Source organism: Scyliorhinus torazame, chromosome 3, assembly GCF_047496885.1.
Source record: "Scyliorhinus torazame isolate Kashiwa2021f chromosome 3, sScyTor2.1, whole genome shotgun sequence".
Taxonomy (NCBI): Eukaryota; Metazoa; Chordata; class Chondrichthyes; order Carcharhiniformes; family Scyliorhinidae; genus Scyliorhinus; species Scyliorhinus torazame.
In genome coordinates this window covers 253049379-253072175 of record NC_092709.1, presented here as the reverse complement: position 1 = coordinate 253072175, position 22797 = coordinate 253049379, and the positions used below count along the sequence as shown (strand labels likewise).

Here is a 22797-nt window from a genome sequence, read left to right as displayed (position 1 = left end):
AGTCAGTCTGGGTAGCTATAGTAGGATTACCAGTAGTGTTGAACCCGAGTAATACAAGTGTAAATAGTTTAATAAACGTGTTGAAGCTATCTCCACGTCTGAACCTTCCTTTGTCAAGTGCACCACAAGGAAGCCGCTTATGTTACACCTACAACATAACAAATCATGGTACTAGAAGTGAACTGTTTCAATCCACATAGCAATACCTCAGCGTACAGTGACAACCAGCAACGATACCAGGCAAGATGTTCGAGATCCGGGTTCCGCAGCAGCTCCAGTGCCACGGCGATCTCTGTGAAAGCTGGTGGGTATTCCGGCAAAAGTTTGAAATCTTCCTGGTGGCAGCCGAACTAGAAGAAGTGGCCGAAGCTGAAAAAACAGAGCTTCGCCTCAGCATCGCCGGTGCCAGAGCAGAAGAAATCTTTTAAAAATTCAAGTTCTCCAAGGGGCAAAACAGGAGCGACTTCCAGGCAGTCCTGGACAAATTCGGCAAATACTGTGAAGAAAACACACTCCAACCAGCAAGAAAAGGTAAGAAAAGCGCCAGTACTCACCACGATGCCGAGATCCCGGAGCAGAGAACGATTTTGATCGGCGGCCAACTTTCCACAGGGACTGCACTTGCGCAGTTGAATGAGAAGCACGCAGAATGGGAAGACGCCGCGCATGCGCAATCACAAAAACGGCCATCGGTAAAGGAACAGCGATCTGCGCATGTGCAATCGCTTCCAACGCGCTACGTCACATGCGTCATGACGTCAGAGGCCCCGGACCAAGCCTATTTAAAGGGGAATCGTCCCAAATCAAAGAAAAAATCTTTTAAAGCTGTAAAACAACCTTCCTTCACCTGGAATGACAGCACAATGCCACAAGTTGAACCAGGAAATGAAATTAACCTCCGAAGAACCCTGCGACAAGCAGTTACCTATGCCCAAACCGATGATTCCGACCTTGAATATTTTGATACCGACCTTTACATTTTCTCTGGACCTCGCGAGCCCAATGCCAGCTCCGACACAAATAGTGATGATATGGTCCTAGAAGACAACGACTCAGACGAACCTTTCACCTTGGAGGCTACCCCAGTACCAAATCCGAACCGCAACTAGATGTGTTGCACATTGGCGACCCCCGTATTGAATCCGATGCAGACGCGGATTCGTTCTTCGGATTTGAGGATCTTCGGCCCAGCAGATATGACATGCCAACTTGTGAGTGCAGGATGCTGCTACAGCCTGAAACCAAGAGACAGAGAGCGGTACATGCCCAAAGAGAGCGGCCTGCTGCCACACAGAGCATGGTCCATGCACCGCTCAGGGTTCCCGACTCTACGAATGAAGACACGCAAGACTCCACACCGCAGTCCTTGCATGAACAGGAAGTGACTCCAGTGTCACAAGCTTCCACAGCAAGCTCGTGGACAGACTCAACAATAGAAGAAACGCAAGACTCCAGAGCGCAGTCCTTTCACACACAAGAAGTGACTCCAGTGTCACAAACCTCCGCTGCGAGCTCGTGGACAGCCTCCACGATAGAAGCAATGCAAGACTCAAACGCGCAGTCCTTGCAGGAACAAGACCATGAGGGTCTAGCAACCTCCTCTGACCAACTAGCGGCAGACGCTGCAAGTCTGCCATGCTCAAGTAAACAGCAAGAAGACTATGAAAGTGTACCATGCTCCAGTGCACAGCAGGATGACCATGACGGTCTATCATGCTACAGTGAAGAACAAAGCGACGATGACGGTCCAAGCCCAAATGAAGGACAACAGCAAGACAATGACAGTCCACCCACATTGTTTGCGCCACCAGATGAAGACTCTGACAATTTACCCAACCCTAGTGAACAACAAGCAGCTACTGAGGCTCTACCCACGGCATGTGAGACGATTGACGACAGCATCCCACTTCCCATGCAAGATGTGCAAAGTGACAGACCTCAGCTAGAGTGTACAGAGGCACTCGACGATCACTGTGAGACAACTGGTGACTCCGGTGACACCACGATACTTCCACCCTCATTCGCTCGAACCTCTCTACTAGTCAATGCATTCCTACATGTTCCGACTCCAGACGTGCAGCTTCAAGAAATCTCAGCTGACTCCAGTGAACCTGCTAAGACTCCGGACGGGGAGCATCAACAAACCAACACTGACTCAGTTAAAACAGACCAGACTCCAGATGTGAAGCAACCAAACGCCGTCTCTGATTCACGTAAGCCGGACTTTACTCCAGACAGGGAGCGCCGCAACCTCAGTGATGGCACGCTCAGGGTGCCACAACGACAGGAGATGGATCACTTAACAATCACACTGGGTCAGTAATAACAAGCAGCGGCTACAGTCCAAGAGGAATACACCAATATTCACCACAGCTATATCCACACATTCTTTCCACACCAGCAGTGCGGCCAATGACAGCTCATGCTGGACAAACCCAGTATTCAGGCATGCAGCAGCCAGCAGTCTATGCAGCATATTCTCAAACAGGCCAGCACTACGGATTGCCCACTAATGGAATCAAGACTGAAGGAGGACTACCGCAAGCGCAATCTGCACTACAAACTGGATGCCTTAGTTACAGCCCAGGATTTGCTGCACCCCAGCCTGGCCAGACGGCATATTCCCATCAGATGCACGGTTCTAGTTTCACACCATCACCAAGTATTTATGCGAGCAGCAATTCTGTTTCCAATTCGACAAGCTTCAACGATTCTCAGCATGATCACCCTTCCAGCACAGCATGTGGCCAGAACCAGTATGTACAGTCTTATCCAACTTCGACATATGGCACGTCCATGACCTCGAATGATACTGTTGATGGTACCTCTTCAACGTCAACACCTTATCAGCTACAAGATACCATCCGACAGCACCATCACAAACATCGAAAAAAGAAAGGGACTCCAAATCAGACAGCGAAGTGATTTGACCACTTCTTGGTTCCTGTGGCACAGGGACGTTGATGGCGTTCATAACCAAGAGAGACATTTGACCATGATGATTGATGGTTTTTGGACTCACATGAATGATTTGGACTTATTGTTTAATCACTGTTCCCATGACTTGTATATACCTTACCTTATCTACCTGTTCTTTGTTCAATTTTCTTAAAGTGTACAGAAAATATGAACATATAAAAAGGGGTGGGAGGGTGGTGATGTGCATCAATGTAAATGCATGTAGGCTAGCTAGACACTAGAGGGAGCACCAGAAACATCTCACACACATACTCAACCAATAGATCAGTTAGACGCGGCCAATGGACATTCACGATGCACACAGAGGTGACACAACCACAGGGGGCATTACACCAACCCATATATAAAGGACACCACACGCATGATCTGCCTCTTTCCAGTGGAGACAGTCAGTGAGTACAGACACCCCATGTGGATTGCAGCAGCTGGTTAATCAGTCTGGATAGCTATAGTACGATTATCAGTAGTGTCGAACCCGAGTAATAGAAGTGTAAATAGTTTAATAAACGTGTTGAAGTTATCTCCACGTCTGAACCTTCCTTTGTCAAGTGCACCACAAGGAAGCCGCTTATGTTACACCAAGAACATAACAAATCAATTGGGTGTTCAGCTGTTTAATGAGAGAATACGAAGAGGGACTGTCCAGTCAGTTACAGCTTTCACAGAATAGAGCTAGTATTCAGTCCTGGTAGCATCAGTTAAAAATTCCATAATACCATTCAAGAACATTTTTATTTGATTTCTTCAGCTACCATTGCCTGACTCAACTCAGGAAAAAAGCAGTTTCCAATTAGACTTTTATCTTCTATAACTGTAAACAAGTCAAAATGTCAGACTCGTGACAAAATTTGTATTTGTTTTCCTCGGCCTGTTTTTGGACAAGAACAACTTTATGTATCTTTTTACAGAGTGAGAAGTTTTGATGAATGGATAACTAGAAATCCTGTATATAATGAAAGACTGTTGCAATAAAGATACCAATACGACCGGAAATGTTTTGCAGATATCTGATAGTATCACAGAATTCTGATGGTATCACAGAGTTGTGACAGCACAGGGGGAGGCCATTCAGCCCATCATAAAATAATGTATCCAATTTATTTTCAATTTCGTATCAAATGATTAAGTCTTCTTGTCAGCTTTTTAAAAAATGTAATAATTCAGCTTACTTGGTACCAATGCGATTTGGGGCACTTACCTTTAGCCATGATTTATCTTGCCTTTAAAGGAACAACACACCACAAGTTGTTTCAAAGTAAAGATTATTAGTATTCAAGACATTTTCGGTGGAATGCAGCAATTGAGTTCTAATTATAAAAAACTAACATTGTCTATTATATTTACTAAATAATGTTTTTCAATCTCCTCCAATAGCAATTTTCTGTGCGTACTTAGGAGAAGCACTGGTGAACATGATGGCTGTGGTAAGTTGCTACCATGAAATGTCAAAAACGTGAGATTCATTTTAAAATAGCAACCTTTCCTATAGAATTGGGCTGTGCTCAAACACTTTTTGAATTATATTCCTACTCTTTATCTCCAAAATGGGCTTTCACACGTACTTCTACCTTAATTCTTTTGCTGATTTTTTCAACTCCCAGCCCTTTAATGGCAGGACCCGCTGTGGGAGATTTGCCAGCCCACCAGAAATCCATTGACATCCAGCAGGACTGAGCGATCCAGACGGCGGTCAGGGCCAAAAAACCCTGCCCTTCGCCTAGTATTTTCAAACCAAAAATTGAAATAACTTACCACCTGGTGGCATCTGCTTTGTCCACATGTATAAATTGGGCTCTCGTAAAAAGCAGTGGCAAAACAAAGTGCACTTTTAAAGGATGGATCACACTTTAGGGACCTGTTTTAAAAATATAACAGCTAAAAAAATTAATATTGCTACCTGTTTGACCTTTTCTGCCATTTCAGCTAATTTTGTGTAAACTAGTATAAGATTATCAGTTTGTGCAAACACTGAGGCCGGGATTTTCAGCCCCTCCTCCACGTGGTTTCCCACGGTGGAGGTGCCTTGCCATTGGCCACCAGTAGAATCTTCCAGTCACGCCAAAGTCTACAGTGTTTTACATGGCTCACCATCTCCACCGCGGGGTTCACCGGCAAGACCGGAAGATCCCGCCGGAGTGAAAGACTGGAAAATCCCGTGCTGAATATCGCTGATTGCAGAAGTACCTTCGGGAAGTTATCATCGTGGTGACTTAACGGTCTAAACAGATTGTTACCAAAAGGCTAATAAGACTGAGGAACTTAAAGTAATTAATATCAACAGAGAAACGGTATTAGAAACTCTTCAGGGACCAAAAACCAACAAAATCCCAAGACCCACATTGTGGGATTTACAATGAGGAAGATTCTAGAAAGTTCCTAGCACATTGAAGGTCAGCAAATAAAACACAAGCGTGATAAATAGATATGAATTAGAAGCTGGAGTATACCATTCAACCCCTCAAGCCCACTCTGCCATTTGATAAGATCATGTTTGTCCAATTGTGACCTTTATTTTCCTATTTACCCCCTATACCTCCCTGACTGATGCTGCTGCACATTTCTACCGAGACTTTCTGAGCCCAGCTCTCACAGAAATGCACAGCGCAACATCCATTGGGAAACTTCATCGGCGTGCCTTTTTCTGGCACAGGCTGCGTAAGGCAAGTTTGGTGAAGGTTAGTGAATAATGAGTAAGTGGATGGGGTTGAGGTGATAGGTGGGTGCGATGGCTAAATGTGTTAACGGGTGAGTTGATAGATGTGTCGGAGTAGTCAGATTTGGTAATGGGGGTTGATCAGAGGCAGTCAGGTCAGGAGAGTGGATGGGATGGGTCGGAAGGGCAGCCGGGTGGTGTGGGGTAGCCAGGTTGTTAGTAGGGTGGTTGGTCTGGCCGGGTGAAGGTAGTCGGGGCAGGTTTGGGGGGGTGATCAGGTGATTGTGGGAGGTAGTCGGGTCGGTGGATAGTTCACTCGGATCAGGGGGATAGTTGAATGGGGGGCTAATTGGGAGGTCAAGGTGTGATTGGCGGTTCAGTTGTGTAGTTACCCTAGTGTTAGACTAGTTTTAATCTATTTAACATTTCAATGTAACTGCAGAACAGCCTAAAATCTCCAAATCTAACAGCGTGCCAGAAATATTTGCAGAGGCTCCCAGACAGCAAAGCAATTGCCCATTCGAAGTTGGAACTTTGGTCATGCATCCAGTCTCTGGAATATTTGGCCCCAAGAATCTATCTAACTCAGATTCAGCAATATTCAGTGTCCCAGCCTCCACCACTCTCTGGGGAAGACAAGACCACAAACCAAAGACCCTCAGTGAGAAAGAATTCCACCTCTTTGTGTTAAATGAGAGACCCTCAGCTGGATTCTCTGTCGGCGGGATCCTCCATTTTGCCATCAGTGCACTCGCGCCCGTGGATTTTACTAAGGCGTGGGGGTTCCCACAATGGGAAACCCCATTGGCCGGCTGGCAGGAGAATCCCACTGCCGGCGTGGGCGCGCCGCACCAGAAAACGTCCCTTATTTTTAAACTGTGTTCCCCTAATTCTAATCTCTCCTATAAGAGGAAACATCCTGTCAGCATCCATCCTGTCAGGTTCCCTCAGGATCTTCTGTGTTTCAGATCACCGAATCACAGAATTGCTATGGTGCAGAAGGAGGCCATTTAGCCCATCATATCTGCTCCCCAGCTTGCTTAACGAGCATCATAAGAACATAAGACTGGGACCAGGAGTAAGCCATCTGGCCCTTCAAGCCTGCTCCGCTATTCAATGAGATCATGGCTGATCTTTTGTGGACTGTGGTAGTCACCACTGTTGTATTATATTGTATATATGGGTATTACGGTAAGACCCCTGTACTACAGGTACGGGGGTAGATCCCTGCCTGCTGGCTCCGCCCAGGAGGCGGAGTATAAATGTGTGTGCTCTCCGAACAACAGCCATTTCGTAAGCTGCTGTAGGAGGCCACACATCTCTGTGTAATAAAGCCTCGATTACATTCTACTCTCGTCTCGTCATAATTGATAGTACACCAATTTATTACACAGAGATTTTTCAGAGATGGACCTCGACATCAAGCCGGATCGCCTGCAGCTGCATCCTCAAGCAGACAACGCCAAAAACGACTTCCAACATTGGCTAGCTTGCTTTGAAGCATACATCGGATCTGTGACAGACCCAATCCCAGACGCACAGAAGCTCCAGATTCTGTACACACGGCTGAGCTCCAACGTTTTTCCCCTCGTCCAGGACGCGCCTACCTATGCAGAGGCCATGGCGCGACTGAAGGAGAATTACGCTCACCAGACCAACACGATCTACGCCAGGCACCTCCTGTCCACGCGGCACCAACTTCCCGGTGAGTCTGTGGAAGATTTCTGGCGTGCCCTGCTCGCCCATGTGAGAGACTGTGACTGCCAGGCCGTTTCGGCCACTGAACATTCATTCATGCTAATGAGAGACGCGTTTGTTACGGGCATAGGGTCTGACTACATCCGCCAGCGCCTCTTAGAAGGGGCCACGCTTGACCTTGCGGCGACCAAGAAACCTCACGCAACGTACAGGCTTATGCCCCCGACCACACAGCCCAGCCCCCCTGTGCATCGTGGACCCCGCCAGCAGCCACCCCATCGTGGACCGCATCAGCAACCGCCCTCAGCCAACCAACACCCGGGGGGCTCAAGTGTTACTTCTACGGACAGTCAAAACACCCCCTGCAGCGCTGCCTGGCGCGGAGCGCGCTCTGCAAGGCCTGTGGCAAGAAGGGCCATTTTGCTGCAGTGTGCCAGGCTCGCTCAATCTCCGCTATTGTCCCGGACGCCCCACGTGCGGCCAGTGGGCGACACCATCTTCCTCTCCTCAGACCACGTGCGGCCAGTGGGCGACACCATCTTCCTGCTTGCCTCAGAACCAATGGGCACAGCCATCTTGCCTGCCCAGGACACGTGCGGCACGAGGGCACTGCCACCCTGCGTTCCCCAGGACACGTGCGGCCCGTGGGCGCCGCCATAGTACCCGCCTCAGGACCCCCGCCCGTCGGGCACCTCATTGGGCCGCTCATCGCCTGCAACTGCCGACGACCAGCCGCGTCTCGCCTCGGTCAAGATCGACCAGTCTCGACCGCACAACCTCGCGACCGCTTCAACAAAGTAGTAGTGCCTGCAACAGTAGTGGACTCGCCAACACTAAGGGCATTCAAATGGTCATTGGATAGACATACGGACGATAAGGGAATAGTGTAGATGGGCTTTAGAGTGGTTTCACAGGTCGGCGCAACATCGAGGACCGAAGGGCCTGTACTGCGCTGTAATGTTCTATGATCTATGTTCTAAAGGTGAAGATCGACGGGCACGAGATATCCTGCCTTCTGGACTCCGGGAGCACTGAGAGCTTCATCCACCCCGATATGGTAAGGTGCTGCTCCCTCGCAGTACACCCCGCTAACCAAAGAATCTCCCTGGCCTCCGGATCCCACTCCGTGGCGATCCGGGGGTACTGCATCGCCACCCTGACCATCCAGAGCGTAGAGTTCAGTGGCTTCCGGCTCTACGTCCTCCCCAACCTCTGCGCTGCCTTGCTACTCGGCCTGGACTTCCAGTGCAACCTCTAGAGCCTAACCCTGAAATTTGGCAGGCCCCTACCACCCCTTACTGTTTGCGGCCTCGCGACCCTTGAGGTCGACCCGCCTTCCCTGTTTGCAAACCTCAGCCCGGATTGCAAAGCCGTCGCCACCAGGAGCAGATGCTACAGCGCCCAGGACAGGACCTTTATCAGGTCCGAGGTCCAGCGGCTGCTGAGAGAAGGTATCATCGAGGCCAGCAACAGCCCCTGGGGAGCCCAAGTGGTAGTGGTGAAAACCGGGGAGAAACACAGGATGGTCGTTGACTACAGTCAGACCATCAACCGGTACACGCAGTTCGACGCGTACCCCCTCCCACGCATATCTGATATGGTCAATCAGATTGCACAGTACCGGGTCTTCTCGACAGTGGACCTGAAATCTGCCTACCACCAGCTCCCCATCTGTAAGGCGGACCGCCCATACACTGCGTTTGAAGCAGACGGCCGCCTTTACCATTTCCTTAGGGTTCCCTTCGGCGTCACCAACGGGGTCTCGGTCTTCCAATGGGAGATGGACCGAATGGTTGACTGGTACGGGCTGCGGGCCACTTTCCCGTACCTGGACAACGTCACTATCTGCGGCCACGACCGGCAGGACCACAACGCTAACCTTTCCAAATTTCTCCACACCGCCACACTCCTCAACCTAACTTACAACAAGAAGTGTGTGTTCAGCACAAACCAATTAGTCAGCCTCGGCTATGTGGTTCAGAACGGAGTTCTAGGGCCCGACCCCGATCGCATGCGCCCCCTCATGGAACTCCCCCTCCCCCACTGCCCCAAGGCCCTCAAACGATGCCTGGGGTTCTTTTCGTATTACGCCCAGTGGGTCCCAAACTATGTGGACAAGGCCGGCCTACTCATTCAATCCACCGCTTTCCCACTGACAGCCGAGGCTCACCAGGCCTTCAACCGTATCAAAGCCGACATCGCCAAGGCCACAATGCATGCGGTCAACGAGACTCTCCCCTTCCAAGTCGAGAGCGATGCATCAGATGTCGCTCTGGCCGCCACCCTCAACCAGGCAAGCAGGCCCGTGGCATTCTTTTCCCGCACCCTCCATGCCTCCGAAATTCGGCACTCCTCTGACGAAAAGGAGGCCCAAGCGATCGTTGAAGCTGTGCAACATTGGAGGCATTACCTGGCCGGCAGGAGATTCACTCTCCTCACTGACCAATGGTCGATTGCCTTCATGTTTAACAACACACAGCGGGGTAAGATCAAAAATGATAAAATCTTGAGGTGGAGGATCAACCTCTCCACCTATAACTACGAGATTTTGTATCGCCCCGGTAAGCTCAACGAGCCCCCCGATGCCCTGTCCCGAGGTACATGTGCCAGCACACAAGTGGACCGACTCCGGACCCTGCACGACGATCTCTGTCACCCAGGTGTCACCCGCTTTTGCCACTTCATTAAGGCCCGCAATCTGCCCTACTCCATCGAGGAAGTCAGGGCTATCACCAGAGACTGCCAGGTCTGCGTGGAGTGTAAACCGCACTTCTACCGGCCAGACCGTGCGCGCCTGGTGAAGGCCTCCTGCTCCTTTGATCGCCTCAGCGTGGACTTCAAAGGGCCCCTCCCCTCCACTGACCGCAACACGTACTTTCTTAATGTGGTCGACGAGTATGTGCGATTCCCCTTCACCGTCCCATGCCCCGATATGGCATCTGCCACCGTCATCAAAGCCCTCAACACCATCTTCGCTCTGTTCGGTTTCCTCGCCTACGTCCACAGTGACCGGGGATCCTCATTGATGAGCGAGGAGCTGCGCCAGTACCTGCTCAACAGGGGAATTGCCTCGAGCAGGACGACCAGCTACAACCCCAGAGGAAACAGGCAGGTGGAGCGGGAGAATGGGACGGTCTGGAGAGCCGTCCAGCTGGCCCTACGGTCCAGAAATCTCCCGGCCTCCCCCTGGCAGGAGGTCCTCCCCAACGCACATCACTCCATTCGGTCGCGACCAACGAAACCCCCCATGAATGTCTCTTTGCCTTCCCAAGGAAGTCCACCTCCGGGGTTTCGCTTCCAACGTGGCTGGCAGCTCCAGGACCCGTTCTCCTCCGCAAGCACGTGCGGCTCCACAAGGCGGACCCGTTGGTTGAGAGAGTACAGCTACTCCATGCGAACCCGCAGTACGCCTACGTACCTCGATGGCCGCCAAGACGCAATCTCCCTCAGGGATCTGGCACCAGCTGGGTCCCCACCCCTCCCCTCCCCCACCCCCCCCTGCCCCGGCGCCACCCTCCCCTCCCCTGGTGCATCCCACTGCAGCCCCCGCTCCAGGATAATCCGTCCTCCCCTTGCTCCTATCCGGGGATGAAGAGGATTTCAACACGCTCCCGGAGTCACCAAAGACCAAGCCAACGCCTGAATCACCACCAGCACTGCGGCGCTCTCAACGACAGATCAAGGCGCCCAATTGTCTAAATTTGTAACCTCTGTAATTTTAAAACCAATCTGTATGTATATAGTTTTCCACCCCCCCGCTGGACTCATTTTTAACAGGGGGTGAATGTGGTAGTCACCACTGTTGTATTATATTGTATATATGGGTATTACGGTAAGGCCCCTGTACTACAGGCACGGTGGTAGATCCCTGCCAGTTCCTGCCCACCTCATTGTTCGTCTAGAGGCAGGATGCTGAAGTTGGTTCCTCTTTACACCATGGATTGTCTGAGACAGGATGTTGGGGGCACTGATAAGAACTGCTTACCGAGCTGAATATGTTATTGCTGACCACACTATCTCTGTATAATTCTGTTTGTCTTAAAAACATGGGCAAGTTAGCTGGTTTAAATCCCATCATGCATAGTGGCCACTTCTTTTTGCAAGAGTTTGAATGCTTGTTACTGCTATCTCCTAAAAATAGATGTTTAATGGTTAATAATGATTACTGGGTATACTTTCTACGATTAGTCTTAATCCTCAATAAACTAACTTATGCTGAGCTATTCTAGTGTTATCCTAGCTATCCGGCTTTAAGGTATTTTATCTCAGGACACACTCCCCTTCACCCTGAGTCAGGCTGCCAGCAGTAACCAATGCTGCGACCGTCACCCAGGCGGAATTTGTTACCTTGCTATAGGGTCTTCTGCCAGCCCGAGGATATATTGTTGCCCACCTCTTCTCCATTATATACAGCATACAGGTGAAGGCCCACTCTGTGAATTGAGGAGCTGGTTTCCTTGCTGTCATCCTCCAGGCTTGAATGAGAGCAAGTGCTGTACATAGAACATACAGTGCAGAAGGAGGCCATTCGGCCGATCGAGTCTGCACCGCCCCACTTAAGCCCTCACTTCCACCCTATCCCCATAACCCAATAACCCCTCCTAACCTTTTTGGTCACTAAGGGCAATTTAACATGGCCAATCCACCTAACCTGCTCATCTTTGGACTGTGGGAGGAAACCGGAGCACCCGGAGGAAACCCACACAGACACGGGGAGAACGTGCAGACCCCGCCCAGGCAGTGACCCAGCCGGGAATCGAACCTGGGACCCTGGAGCTGTGAAGCCACAGTGCTAATCACTTGTGCTACCGTGCTGCCCGTAGTGCCGTTTAAATTAATTGAAGTGCTCAGATGACGCGCAGGGCAAGCGATTCAGATGCTTCGTACCTCAGGTGCAGCTTATTTCATGAGGGGTAAAATATTTTCTTCTGTGTGCCTGGATCGTGCTGCTCTGACCAGTGGGAATCGTACTGATTTTCATGCCAAAAATTACCCTTTGTCGTTTTTTTGAAAAATTCCGCCCATAATATTTGTTCAACACTTCTGCAGCTTCCTTATTTCAATTATTAATTCCCATTATTAATTCCCCAGACTCACTAGGGATTAATTCCCCAGACACAGGAAGATAGAGCAGCTAAACACGTGGCTAAACAGCTGGTGTAGGAGGGAGGGTTTCAGTTATCTGGACCACTGGGAGCTCTTCCGGGGCATGTGTGACCTGTATAAGAAGGACGGGTTGCATCTAAACTGGAGAGGCATAAATATCCTAGCCGCGAGGTTTGCTAGTGTCACACAGGAGGGTTTAAACTAGTATGGCAGGGGGGTGGGTACCGGAGCAAGAGGTCAGAAGCTGACAAAATTGAGGGAGAACTAGAGAATAGGGCTAGTATGGCTCTGAGGAAGAGCAGACAGGGAGATGTTGCTGAAAACAACGGGACTGGTGGCCTGAAGTGCATGTGTTTTAATGCAAGATGTATAATAGGTAAGGCAGATGCACTTAGAGCTTGGATTAGTACTTGGAACTATAATGTTGTTGCCATTACAGAGACCTGGTTGAGGGAAGGATAGAATTGGCAGCGAAACTTTCCAGGATTTAGATGTTTCAGGTGGGATAGAGGGAGATGTAAAACGGGTGGAGGAGTTGCGCTACTGGTTAGGGAGAATATCACAGCTGTACTGCGGGAGGACACCTCGGAGGGCATCGAGGCTATATGAGTAGAGATCAGGAATAAAGGATGCAGTCACAATGTTGGGGGTTTACTACAGGCCTCCCAACAGCCAGTGGGAGATAGAGGAGCAGATAGTTAGACCGATTTTGGAAAGGAGTAAAAGCAACAGGGTTGTTGTGATGGGAGACTTTAACTTCCCCAATATTGACTGGGACTCACTTAGTGTTAGCAGCTTGGACGGGCAGAATTTGTAAGGAGCATCCAAGAGGGCTTCTTAAAACAATATGTAGATAGTCCAACTAGGGAAGGGGCGGTACTGGACCTGATATTGGGGAATGAGCCCGACCAGGTGGTTTCAGTCGGGGAGCATTTTGGCAACAGTGACCACAATTCAGTAAGTTTTTACAGTGCTGGTGAAAAAGGATAAGAGTACTCCTAGGGTGAATGTGCTAAATTGGAGGAAGGCAAATTTTAACAATATTAGGCAGGAACTGAAGAACCCAGATTGGGGGCAGATGTTTGAGGGTAAATCAACATCTGACATGTGGGAGGCATTCAAATGTCAGTTGAAAGGAATTCATGACCGGCATGTTCCTGTGAGGAAGAAGGATAAATATGGCAAATTTCAGGAACCTTGGATAACGAGAGATATTGCAGGCCTCGTTAAAAAGAAAAAGGAGCATTTTTCTCGGCTAGAAGGCTGGAAACAGACAAGGCCTGTGTGGAATATAAGGAGAGTAGGAAGGAACTTAAGCATGGAGTCAGGAGGGATAAAAAGGGTCGCGAAAAGCCATTGGCAAACAGGGTTAAGGAAAATCCCAAGGCATTTTACACATACATAAAAAGCAAGAGCGGGTAGCCAGGGAAAGGGTTGGCCCACTGAAGGGCAGGGGAGGGAATCTATGTGTGGAGACAGAGGAAATGGGCGAGGTACTAAATGAATACTTTGCATCAGTATTCACCAAAGAGAAGGAATTGGTGGATGTTAGTCTCGAGAAGGGTGTGTAGATAGCCTGGGTCACATTGAGATCCAAAAAGAAGAGGTTTGGGCGTCTTGAAAAATATTAAGGTGGATAAATCCCCAGGGCCTTGTAGGATGTACCCCAGAATACTGAAGGAAGCATGAGAGGAAATTACCGAGGCCTTGAAAGAAATCTTTGGATTCTCACTGTCTTCAGGTGATGTCCTGGAGGACTGGAGAATAGCCAATGTTGTTCATTTGTTTAATAAGGGTAGCAAGGATAATCCAGGGAACTACAGGCCGGTGAGCCTTGCGTCAGTGGTAGGGAAGTTACTGGGGAGAATTCTTCGAGACAGGATCTACTCCCATTTGGAAGCAAGTGGACGTATTAGCGAGAGGCAGCATGGTTTTGTGAAGGGGTGGTCGTGTCTCACTAACTTAATAGAGTTTTTCAAGGAGGTCACAAAGATGATTGATGCAGGTAGGGCAGTGGATGTTGTCTATATGGACTTCAGTATAATAATAATAATCGCTTATTGTCACAAGTAGGCTTTAATGAAGTTATTATGAAAAGCCCCTAGTCGCCACATTCCGGCGCCTGTTCGGGGAGGCTGGTACGGGAATTGAACTCGTGCTGCTGCCTTGTTCTGCATTACAAGCCAGCTGTTTAGCCCACTGTGCTAAACCAGTAAGGCCTTTGACAAGGTCCCTCATGGCAGACTGGTACAAAAGGTGAAGTCACACGGGATCAGAGGTGAGCTGGCAAGATGGATACAAAACTGCCTAGATCCTAGAAGACAGAGAGTAGCAATGGAAGGGTGCTTTTCTAATTGGAGGGCTGTGACCAGTGGTGTTCCGCACGGATCAGTGCTGGGACCTTTGCTGTTCGTGATATATATAAATGATTTGGAGGAAAATATAACTGGTCTGATTAGTAAGTTTGCAGACAACACAAAGGTTGGTGGAATTGCGGATAGCGATGAGGATTGTCAGAGGATACAGCAGGATTTAGATCATTTGGAGACTTGGGCGGAGAGATGGCAGATGGAGTTTAATCCGGACAAATGTGAGATAATGCATTTTGGAAGGTCTAATACAGGTAGGGAACATACTGTGAACCCTCAAAGAGTATTGACAGTCAGAGAGATCGAGGTGTATAGGTCCACAGGTCACTGAAAGGGGCAACACAGGTGGAGAATGTAGTCAAGAAGGCATACGGCATGCTTGCCTTCATTGGCCGGGGCATTGAGTATAAGAATTGGCAAGTCATGTTGCAGCTGTATAGAACCTTAGTTAGGCCACACTTGGGGTATAGTGTTCAATTCTGGTCGCCACACTACCAGAAGGATGTGGAGGCTTTAGAGAGGATGCAGAAGAGATTTACCAGGATGTTGCCTGGTATGGAGGGCATTAGCTATGATGAAAGGTTGAATAAACTCAGTTTGTTCTCACTGGAACGACGGAGGTCGACAAAATTATGAGGGGCATAGACAGAGTGGATAGTCAGAGATTTTTCCCAAGGGTAGAAGGGTCAATTACTAGGGGGATAGGTTTAAGGTGCGAGGGGCAAGGTTTAGAGGAGATGTACGAGGCAAGTTTTTTTTACACAGAGGGTAGTGGGTGCCTGGAACTTGCTGCCGGAGGAGGTGGTGGAAGCCAGGACGATAGTGACGTTTAAGGGGCATCTTGACAAATACCTGAATAGGATGGGAATAGAGGGATACTGACTCCGAAATTGTGGAAGATTTTAGTTTAGACAGGCAGCATGGTCGGCGCAGGCGTAGAGGGCCGAAGGGCCTGTTCCTGTGCTGCACTTTTCTTTGTTCTTTGTTCACTCTCTAGAGGACCAAAGCTCACTTTAGTTACCCTTTCCTTTTCAAATACTTGTCGAAACTTTTACTGGTTTTAAATTACTTTGCTTGCTTCCTCTCACACTCTGCTCTCATGCTCACTCTAATTTCTGCCTCCTGTTTTGTTTTTTTCATCATGCTCCTGTGATTTCTTACTTCTGTCCAATTTTGGACCTACCAATAACCTTTGCAGAATCGTACAATCTTTCTTTCAATTTGAGACTATGTTTAACTTCCTTCGTTAGCTATGGATGGTGTTCTCAGAAATTGTCCTGAAAATACTCTGTGAACTCATCTACCAGGCTCCATTTAACCATCTGATCTAACCAAACTGTATGTAAATTTAAATCACGCATGATCATTGCCATACCCTTCCTGCAAGCCCCCATTTTTTCTGCCTGTACACCCTTGCTACAGTGCAGTTACTGTTTGGGGACATGTAAACTACTCTACAAATTATTTCTTACCTTTGCTATTTCTTATTTCTACCCAAACTGAATCTGCATCTTGAAGGTCATTCCCACTTTTGTACTAATCTCTTCCTTAATTAGCAGAGCTACTCCACCACCTTTTCCTAGTTTCCTGTCCTTCTAAAATGTCAAGTACCCTTGAATATTCAGGTCCCAGCCACGGTCACCTTACAGCCACGTACATCTCTATAATGGCTTATACATATTTATTTCTCTTGTGAGCTGGTAATTCATTCATTTTGTTATGAATGGCGCTATTCAAGAAGGAAGGGAGAGAGTAAACAGCGAAATACAGACAAGCTACTCTGCCTTGAGACTTTTTTAACTTTATAATTTTTGGATAACATGTTAATTTCTGCATTTTTAATGCTGCTTTATTCTTTGGCACTGCTTGAACCTGATTTTATCCCACTAAATGGCATTTATTTCCAGGTCAGCCCATTTCTTTCAGCTATTTTCTTCCTGTTGCAATTTCATTTCCAACAAAAATAGTGAATGGATGGGAATTCCTTTGAGGGTGTCCATTACACAACTAGATTTGGAGAAGGACACACCATTCTGTATCACATACACCGTCTGCCTGACTCACATTTGCTAATCTTGTTGGACTTCCTGGGCCCATCAGAGACCTGTCTTCATATGTAATTTGATTGGCAATGGGAGTGGAAAATCCAAATCATGTTTCACAACAATGCTAAGGCGTTGGGATCAACAGCTTCGACTCCACCTTTTCTGTCCGCTGTGACACTGTGCATATTTTAGGGAGATTTCTGCCTTCTGTCTTTTGTCTAAGACACTAAACCAAGGTCTGCCTGACCATTTTTTCAAAGAGCAGAGAGCTGCCCACACTGACATTTGTCCCTTAATCAATGTCATCAAAGGGTATTAACTAATCTTTTCTTCCCGTTGTTTTGACCTGGTAACACACAAAATCGGCGATTGTTTTTGTAATATGTACAGCACTCAGCTGTTTTTGTTGAAATTGGGTTGCTGTTGCTGTGTAACTCTTTAATTTTGTGTTATTTTCCAGTTTGGATTACCTGCAGGCACTTGGCCTTTCTGCCTTTCCACACTTGTGTTTCTGCTGATGACCAGTGACAACAAAGCCATTTATAAATTGCCACTCAGTAAAGTGGCCTACCCTGAGGCAAATAGAAAGATTTACAAGGAGATGCAGAAGCATAAACAATATGAATGATTAGGAACATGATGGTATTGGATAAGGAGCACAAGTAAAAATCATAATGAAAAGTCTTTGTTTTGAACATGTGCTAAAAACTATGACTCTAGTATGACAAGTGAATACGGTAAAATTCAGTACTTGACATGTTAACTGTGAAAGTTTGATGTTTTAAATTTTTGAATATCAGAAATATAAGGACTTGCAATAGTTTTCAAGTTAACTCAACTGCGTGTCAAGGGGGCAGACTGTCAGGCAGCCACCTCTGTCACCAAGTCCCACTCTCCCTTGTTGTAAATCTGTTCCAATGCAAGATGTGTAACGGTAAAGATTGGTAAAGAAATTCTGAGGGGGATTTTCCACTGCTGTTTTCATTGGGCAGGATTGGCAATGGGAGCAGAAAATCCCGTGACTGGCCCAAACCCCTTTTCACAATAAAGCAAAGACGTTGGGCTTCGACTCCACCTTTCCTGCCCTCTTGGTGAAAATCAATTTCAGTATTAATATCAGAATGATTAATAATTTCTTGGATATGAATGAATGGTCTTGTGGGTAGGATAGAGAATCACAATTTGAGATGCTTCAAAAGTTACTTGAATACTGTGATGGTGGTTGAATGTGTCCATGGATGGACGCATTGCCATACTCAACTGAACATAGCTTGAGTTTGACATTCATCTTTTTATTAATTCTTGGAATGTGGGCATCATTGGCAAGGCCAGCATTTATTGCCAATCCCTTCTTACCGCTTTCTGGAACCATTGCAGTCCTTGTGAATCATAGCTTTTCACAGCGGTTTTGATACAACTGAGTGATTTCCTAAGCCATCATATGGCAAAATATTATATATTTAACATAGTACTATCAGCACTGGTATTGTAATTTTCTGCATTAGCATTGCAATTACAAATAATTTAAAATTTGCTGTAATTTGAGCCTTAACTATCTCACTGCTAAAATAGCATTAATGGCTAATTTTCTGTGGTTTTGATGCTGGATTTGTATGTCAAGAAATTGTGAGCACACTGCCCACAGTTTTCCATCCATTAAAGTAAATATAATCATTAAAATAATGAAGGAAGAGCTTGGAAGTTTTGTGGCAATAAAGTAAGACTGCCCTGTTAACAGTAATGATGGTAACAGAATCATTAATAACTTTTGTAAAATGAAGAAATATTTGACAAATAAAAGGCAGGGGAATGTCACTTTCAGCGAGGCACCACAGGAGTATTTCCTATTAGCCTCCAATTTTGTGGTAAAATTATCATTTTAAAAGTATGAAAAATCATGTGAAATCACTGAACCTCTTAGCCCCTGATATGTAGTGCCACTGGTAGTGTGAGTTTGAAAATCATGTTCATCTTTGTTTATTATTTTCATGGAGACATGTAAAGGAGAATATTACAGCACCTGCCAGAGCCAAGAAACCGTCACATTCACAGTTCCCACCCCATAAACAGCACAGTACAATGTCACAGTCCAACCCCCAATATCACAGCAAAAATACCAATAAATATGCCGACACATTCCACATAAAAATCCAACCAGACTCATAAGCTGCAGCATACTTTTCATATATTTAATCCCAGTAAACATCCCAGCACAAATTCAATAAATATCACAGCACATCTACCATAAACATCAGCATAAACTTCAATAATTAGTCCAGCACAGACCACCTAAATATCAAAGATTTCCTTCCATATATCTCAGGAAGCGTGCCTGTAATTCTGTCAGTACAAACCCCAATAAACTGGGTAATGCATTCACCATACTATTGCAAGATATTCCCCATAAATGGCATGACACAAAACCATAAATGTTCAATGCTTTATCGCCATCACAGCAATCCTCCACGATATTCCACGACAGCACATTCTCCATAAATAACATAGTAAATTTCCATGATAATCACAGCGCAACCTAATAAATAACAAACACATCCCCATTCACACTCCAGTAACAGCTCACAGATATCACAATATATTCTCCATATGAATAGACCACATCCTCATTAATATCCCTGCACATTTCCAATAAATGTGATAACATAAATATCACACCATACCCACCATAAATATTACAACATAAATCTCAAATATTCCAGCCATCCCAGGTAAGACCACAATGCATCCTGCATAAATTTCACAACCAAAACCTTTCCCATACCCCAGCACTTCTCCCACAAACTTTCTGGCAAAACCCCCGATAAATGTAAACGTAAATGGAACCCTGATAAATATCCCACCAAAATATCACAGCAACCACTAATATCATAACAAAAACCTATCAGCATTTCAGTAAATCCCATAAAATTTCTATAAATATCCCAGTACATATCTCACAAAAATCACATAACTCTCGTGAATATCTTTCACATACATTAACATTACATCACATTCCGTCATAAATATTCCAGACCAAAGTCCATAAATATCATAATAGCCCAGTAAACACCACAACATAAACCCCAATAAGTGTTACAGCCTCATGAATATTAACACAGGCTCCAATAAATATACCAGCATTTCTCACATAAATGTCACAGCAGCCCCATTAAATATTACAACTCTCAGAAACTATCACAGCATATTCCTTCATCATAGTATCGTAGTCCATCTCCCAGAAATATTTTACACCTCAATAACTGCCACCGTGTCTTCGCCAATCGAATAACAGCACATCCTCCATAAGAATAACAGCCACATCCTTCACAAAAAATGCATTGCAATTTCTATAATTGACACAATACATCTAATTTTTTTCTTGGGTGTAGGTGACACTTTCAAGAGGCTTTAGCACCAATCATGATTACCCTGAGAGCACATTGTCATCAATATCGAAACAAATCGCTATAAATATTCCAGCGTAAACCCCAATAAATATCACCGTTTATGCCCCACAAAGCCCAATACGTTTCCTTGCAATAAATGTCACCACAAAAAAACTCATCTCACTATCAATGGCAATCAGAAACTGGGTTAATAATCTTTATTATTGTCACAAGTAGGGTTACATTAACACTGCAGTGAAGTTACTGTGAAAATCCCCTCGTCGCCACACTCCGGCACCAGTTTAGGTACACAGAGGGAGAATTTAGAATGTCTAATTCACCTAACAAGTATGTCTTTGGGACTTGTGGGAAGAAACCGGAGCACCCGGTCCCAAATTGTCCCAATGCCCCAGGAATCTGAAACCCTCACCCTCACACATCCAACTATTTCTACTCTGACTAGCAAGTGATGATAATCCTGAGATTATTCCCTTTTTGAGGGGCAACTTCTTAACTTTCTTCCTAACTCCCTATACTCTGCTTTCAGGACCTCATCCCTTTTTTTACCTCAAGACCTCATCCCTTTTTTTACCTATGTCGCTGGTACCAATGTATACCACAGCCACTGGCTATTCCCCCTCCCTCTCCAGAATGTCCTGTAACTGCTCCAAGACATCTTTGACCCTAGCACCAGGGAGGTAACATAACATCCTGGAATCTTGTTTGTAGCCACAGAAATGTCTATCTATGCTCAACAGTGTCCCCAGCCGCGGTTTCATTTCCAGCTCTGAAGTCCGGGCTTCCAGGAGCTGTAACTGGAGACATTTCCTGCACACCTACTGGCCCGGGCACTGTAAATTTTCACGACCTCCCAAATGGAGCAGGAGGAGCAAACCAAGGCTTTGAGTTCTCCTGTCATGACTTACCCTTTTAAATTAATTAAGAAGTCTTACAACATCAGGTTAAAGTCCAACAGGTTTGTTTCGAATCACTAGCTTTCGGAGCACTACACCTTCCTCAGGTGAATGAAGAGGTAGGTTCCAGAAACATATATATAGACAAAGTCAAAAATGCAAGACGATACTTTGAATGCAAGTCTTTGCAGGTATTTAAGTCTTTTCAGGTCCAGATGGAGCGACTGGAGAGAGGGATAATCACAGGTTAAAGAGGTGTGAATTGTCTCAAGCCAGGACTAGTGATTCGAAACAAACCTGTTGGACTTTAACCTGGTGTTTTAAGACTTCTTACTGTGCTCACCCCAGTCCAACGCCGGCATCCCCACATCATGCCTTTTTAATTAAAGCTTTGGAAGATGCTTGATATCAGATTATATCCAATTGTCTATGGCCCTTCTTTCCTTGTATTCGTTACAACCAATTATGGTCCTCACAGATTATAAACTACAAAACCTACTTTGAAATTATAACCTTGCCCACGACTTACAAGTCAGCTCTCTCACTTGTAACCTCAGCTGCAGCCGGACAAGACACCCCTCTGAAGATTTAAAAGAACGGAGAAAAAGCAAAGGGCACTCTTCCGCTCTATATCGAATTCCCAATCTGCTTCAAATTCCCAAGTTTAAAACTCACTCTGTCTGCACCTCACTCTGGATGTGGCTTCTCCCACTGCTCGTGCACAAAGCTCACTGTTAATCCACCTGCGAGTACACAGCAATCTGACACTACAGGGCCCAAAGGAGCTGTCAAATGTGACCAAATGCAGACATTGAAACAAGTATGTTCTGCACTGTAAAATTCTCTGAATGTCTGTTAACAATGGATATATAATGAGCTGGATTCTCCCTCCAGCAACGGCAGAATCGGGAAATGCTATAGGGCGGAGAATCAAGCATCAACCTAAAATTGAGGCCGGCGTTGGGCACATAACAGAATGCCATGCTCCGGTGCCTCGACAATGGTGTGAATGCGTTCCACGCTGCACTCCAGCGTGGGCTTGCAAATGTAGAGTAAATACCATTGGCATATCATTAACGTGCCTGACCCGGCAATTTTGGGCCTCCCGTGGTGCTCTGCCTCTGCCAGGAGGAATTACCGATGGTGAGGTTCACTTATGGTATTTAAAATCAGGAAACAGGCGCTGTGGCTGCTGAGAGAGAGACGGGGTATGGAAAGTGTACAATATTGTTATAGTGTGCTTACACTTGTACCGCTAGCGAGGGGGCTTCTGACGGGATGGGGGGGGAAGTAGCTGGGGGCAGCCAGAAGGTGGGCCGTGGGGTCGGGGTGGAGAGGCACGGACCACCATTGCCGCAGCCTGCAAGGCAGCCATGAGTCTGCGCACGCCGCTGACTGCCCACTGTGAACTTAGCATCACAGGTTGTATGATTGCCTCTCCAGGCCACCCCCTAGGTCCCTCTGGCCCCAGCTGACCAATCAATGGGATAGGCATTCTCCACAGCAACCAGTGCCATCTTCTTGGCTGGGATGAGAGTGCGTGGGGAGTGGGGTGCCTATATGCAGCTCCTGCTTATCAGGCTCTCGAGTGTCAATACCAACCCCAGCGAATCACACGCCACATTCGTTGGAATTGCACTAGTTCCACGT

At 46.8% G+C, this 22797-nt stretch overlaps 1 protein-coding gene across 1 annotated transcript in view; it reads left to right on the top strand.

Moving 5' to 3' along the window:
- LOC140409064 (urea transporter 2-like) overlaps nucleotides 1-22420 on the top strand; it is a 158954-nt gene extending 136534 nt beyond the window's left edge. The window contains exons 8-9 of the mRNA XM_072497134.1: nucleotides 4354-4403; nucleotides 17311-22420. Coding sequence (XP_072353235.1) covers nucleotides 4354-4403; nucleotides 17311-17478 — 218 coding nt within the window. The 3' untranslated portion in view covers nucleotides 17479-22420. The remainder of the gene's footprint in view (nucleotides 1-4353; nucleotides 4404-17310) is intronic.
- Nucleotides 22421-22797: the final 377 nt, after the last annotated feature.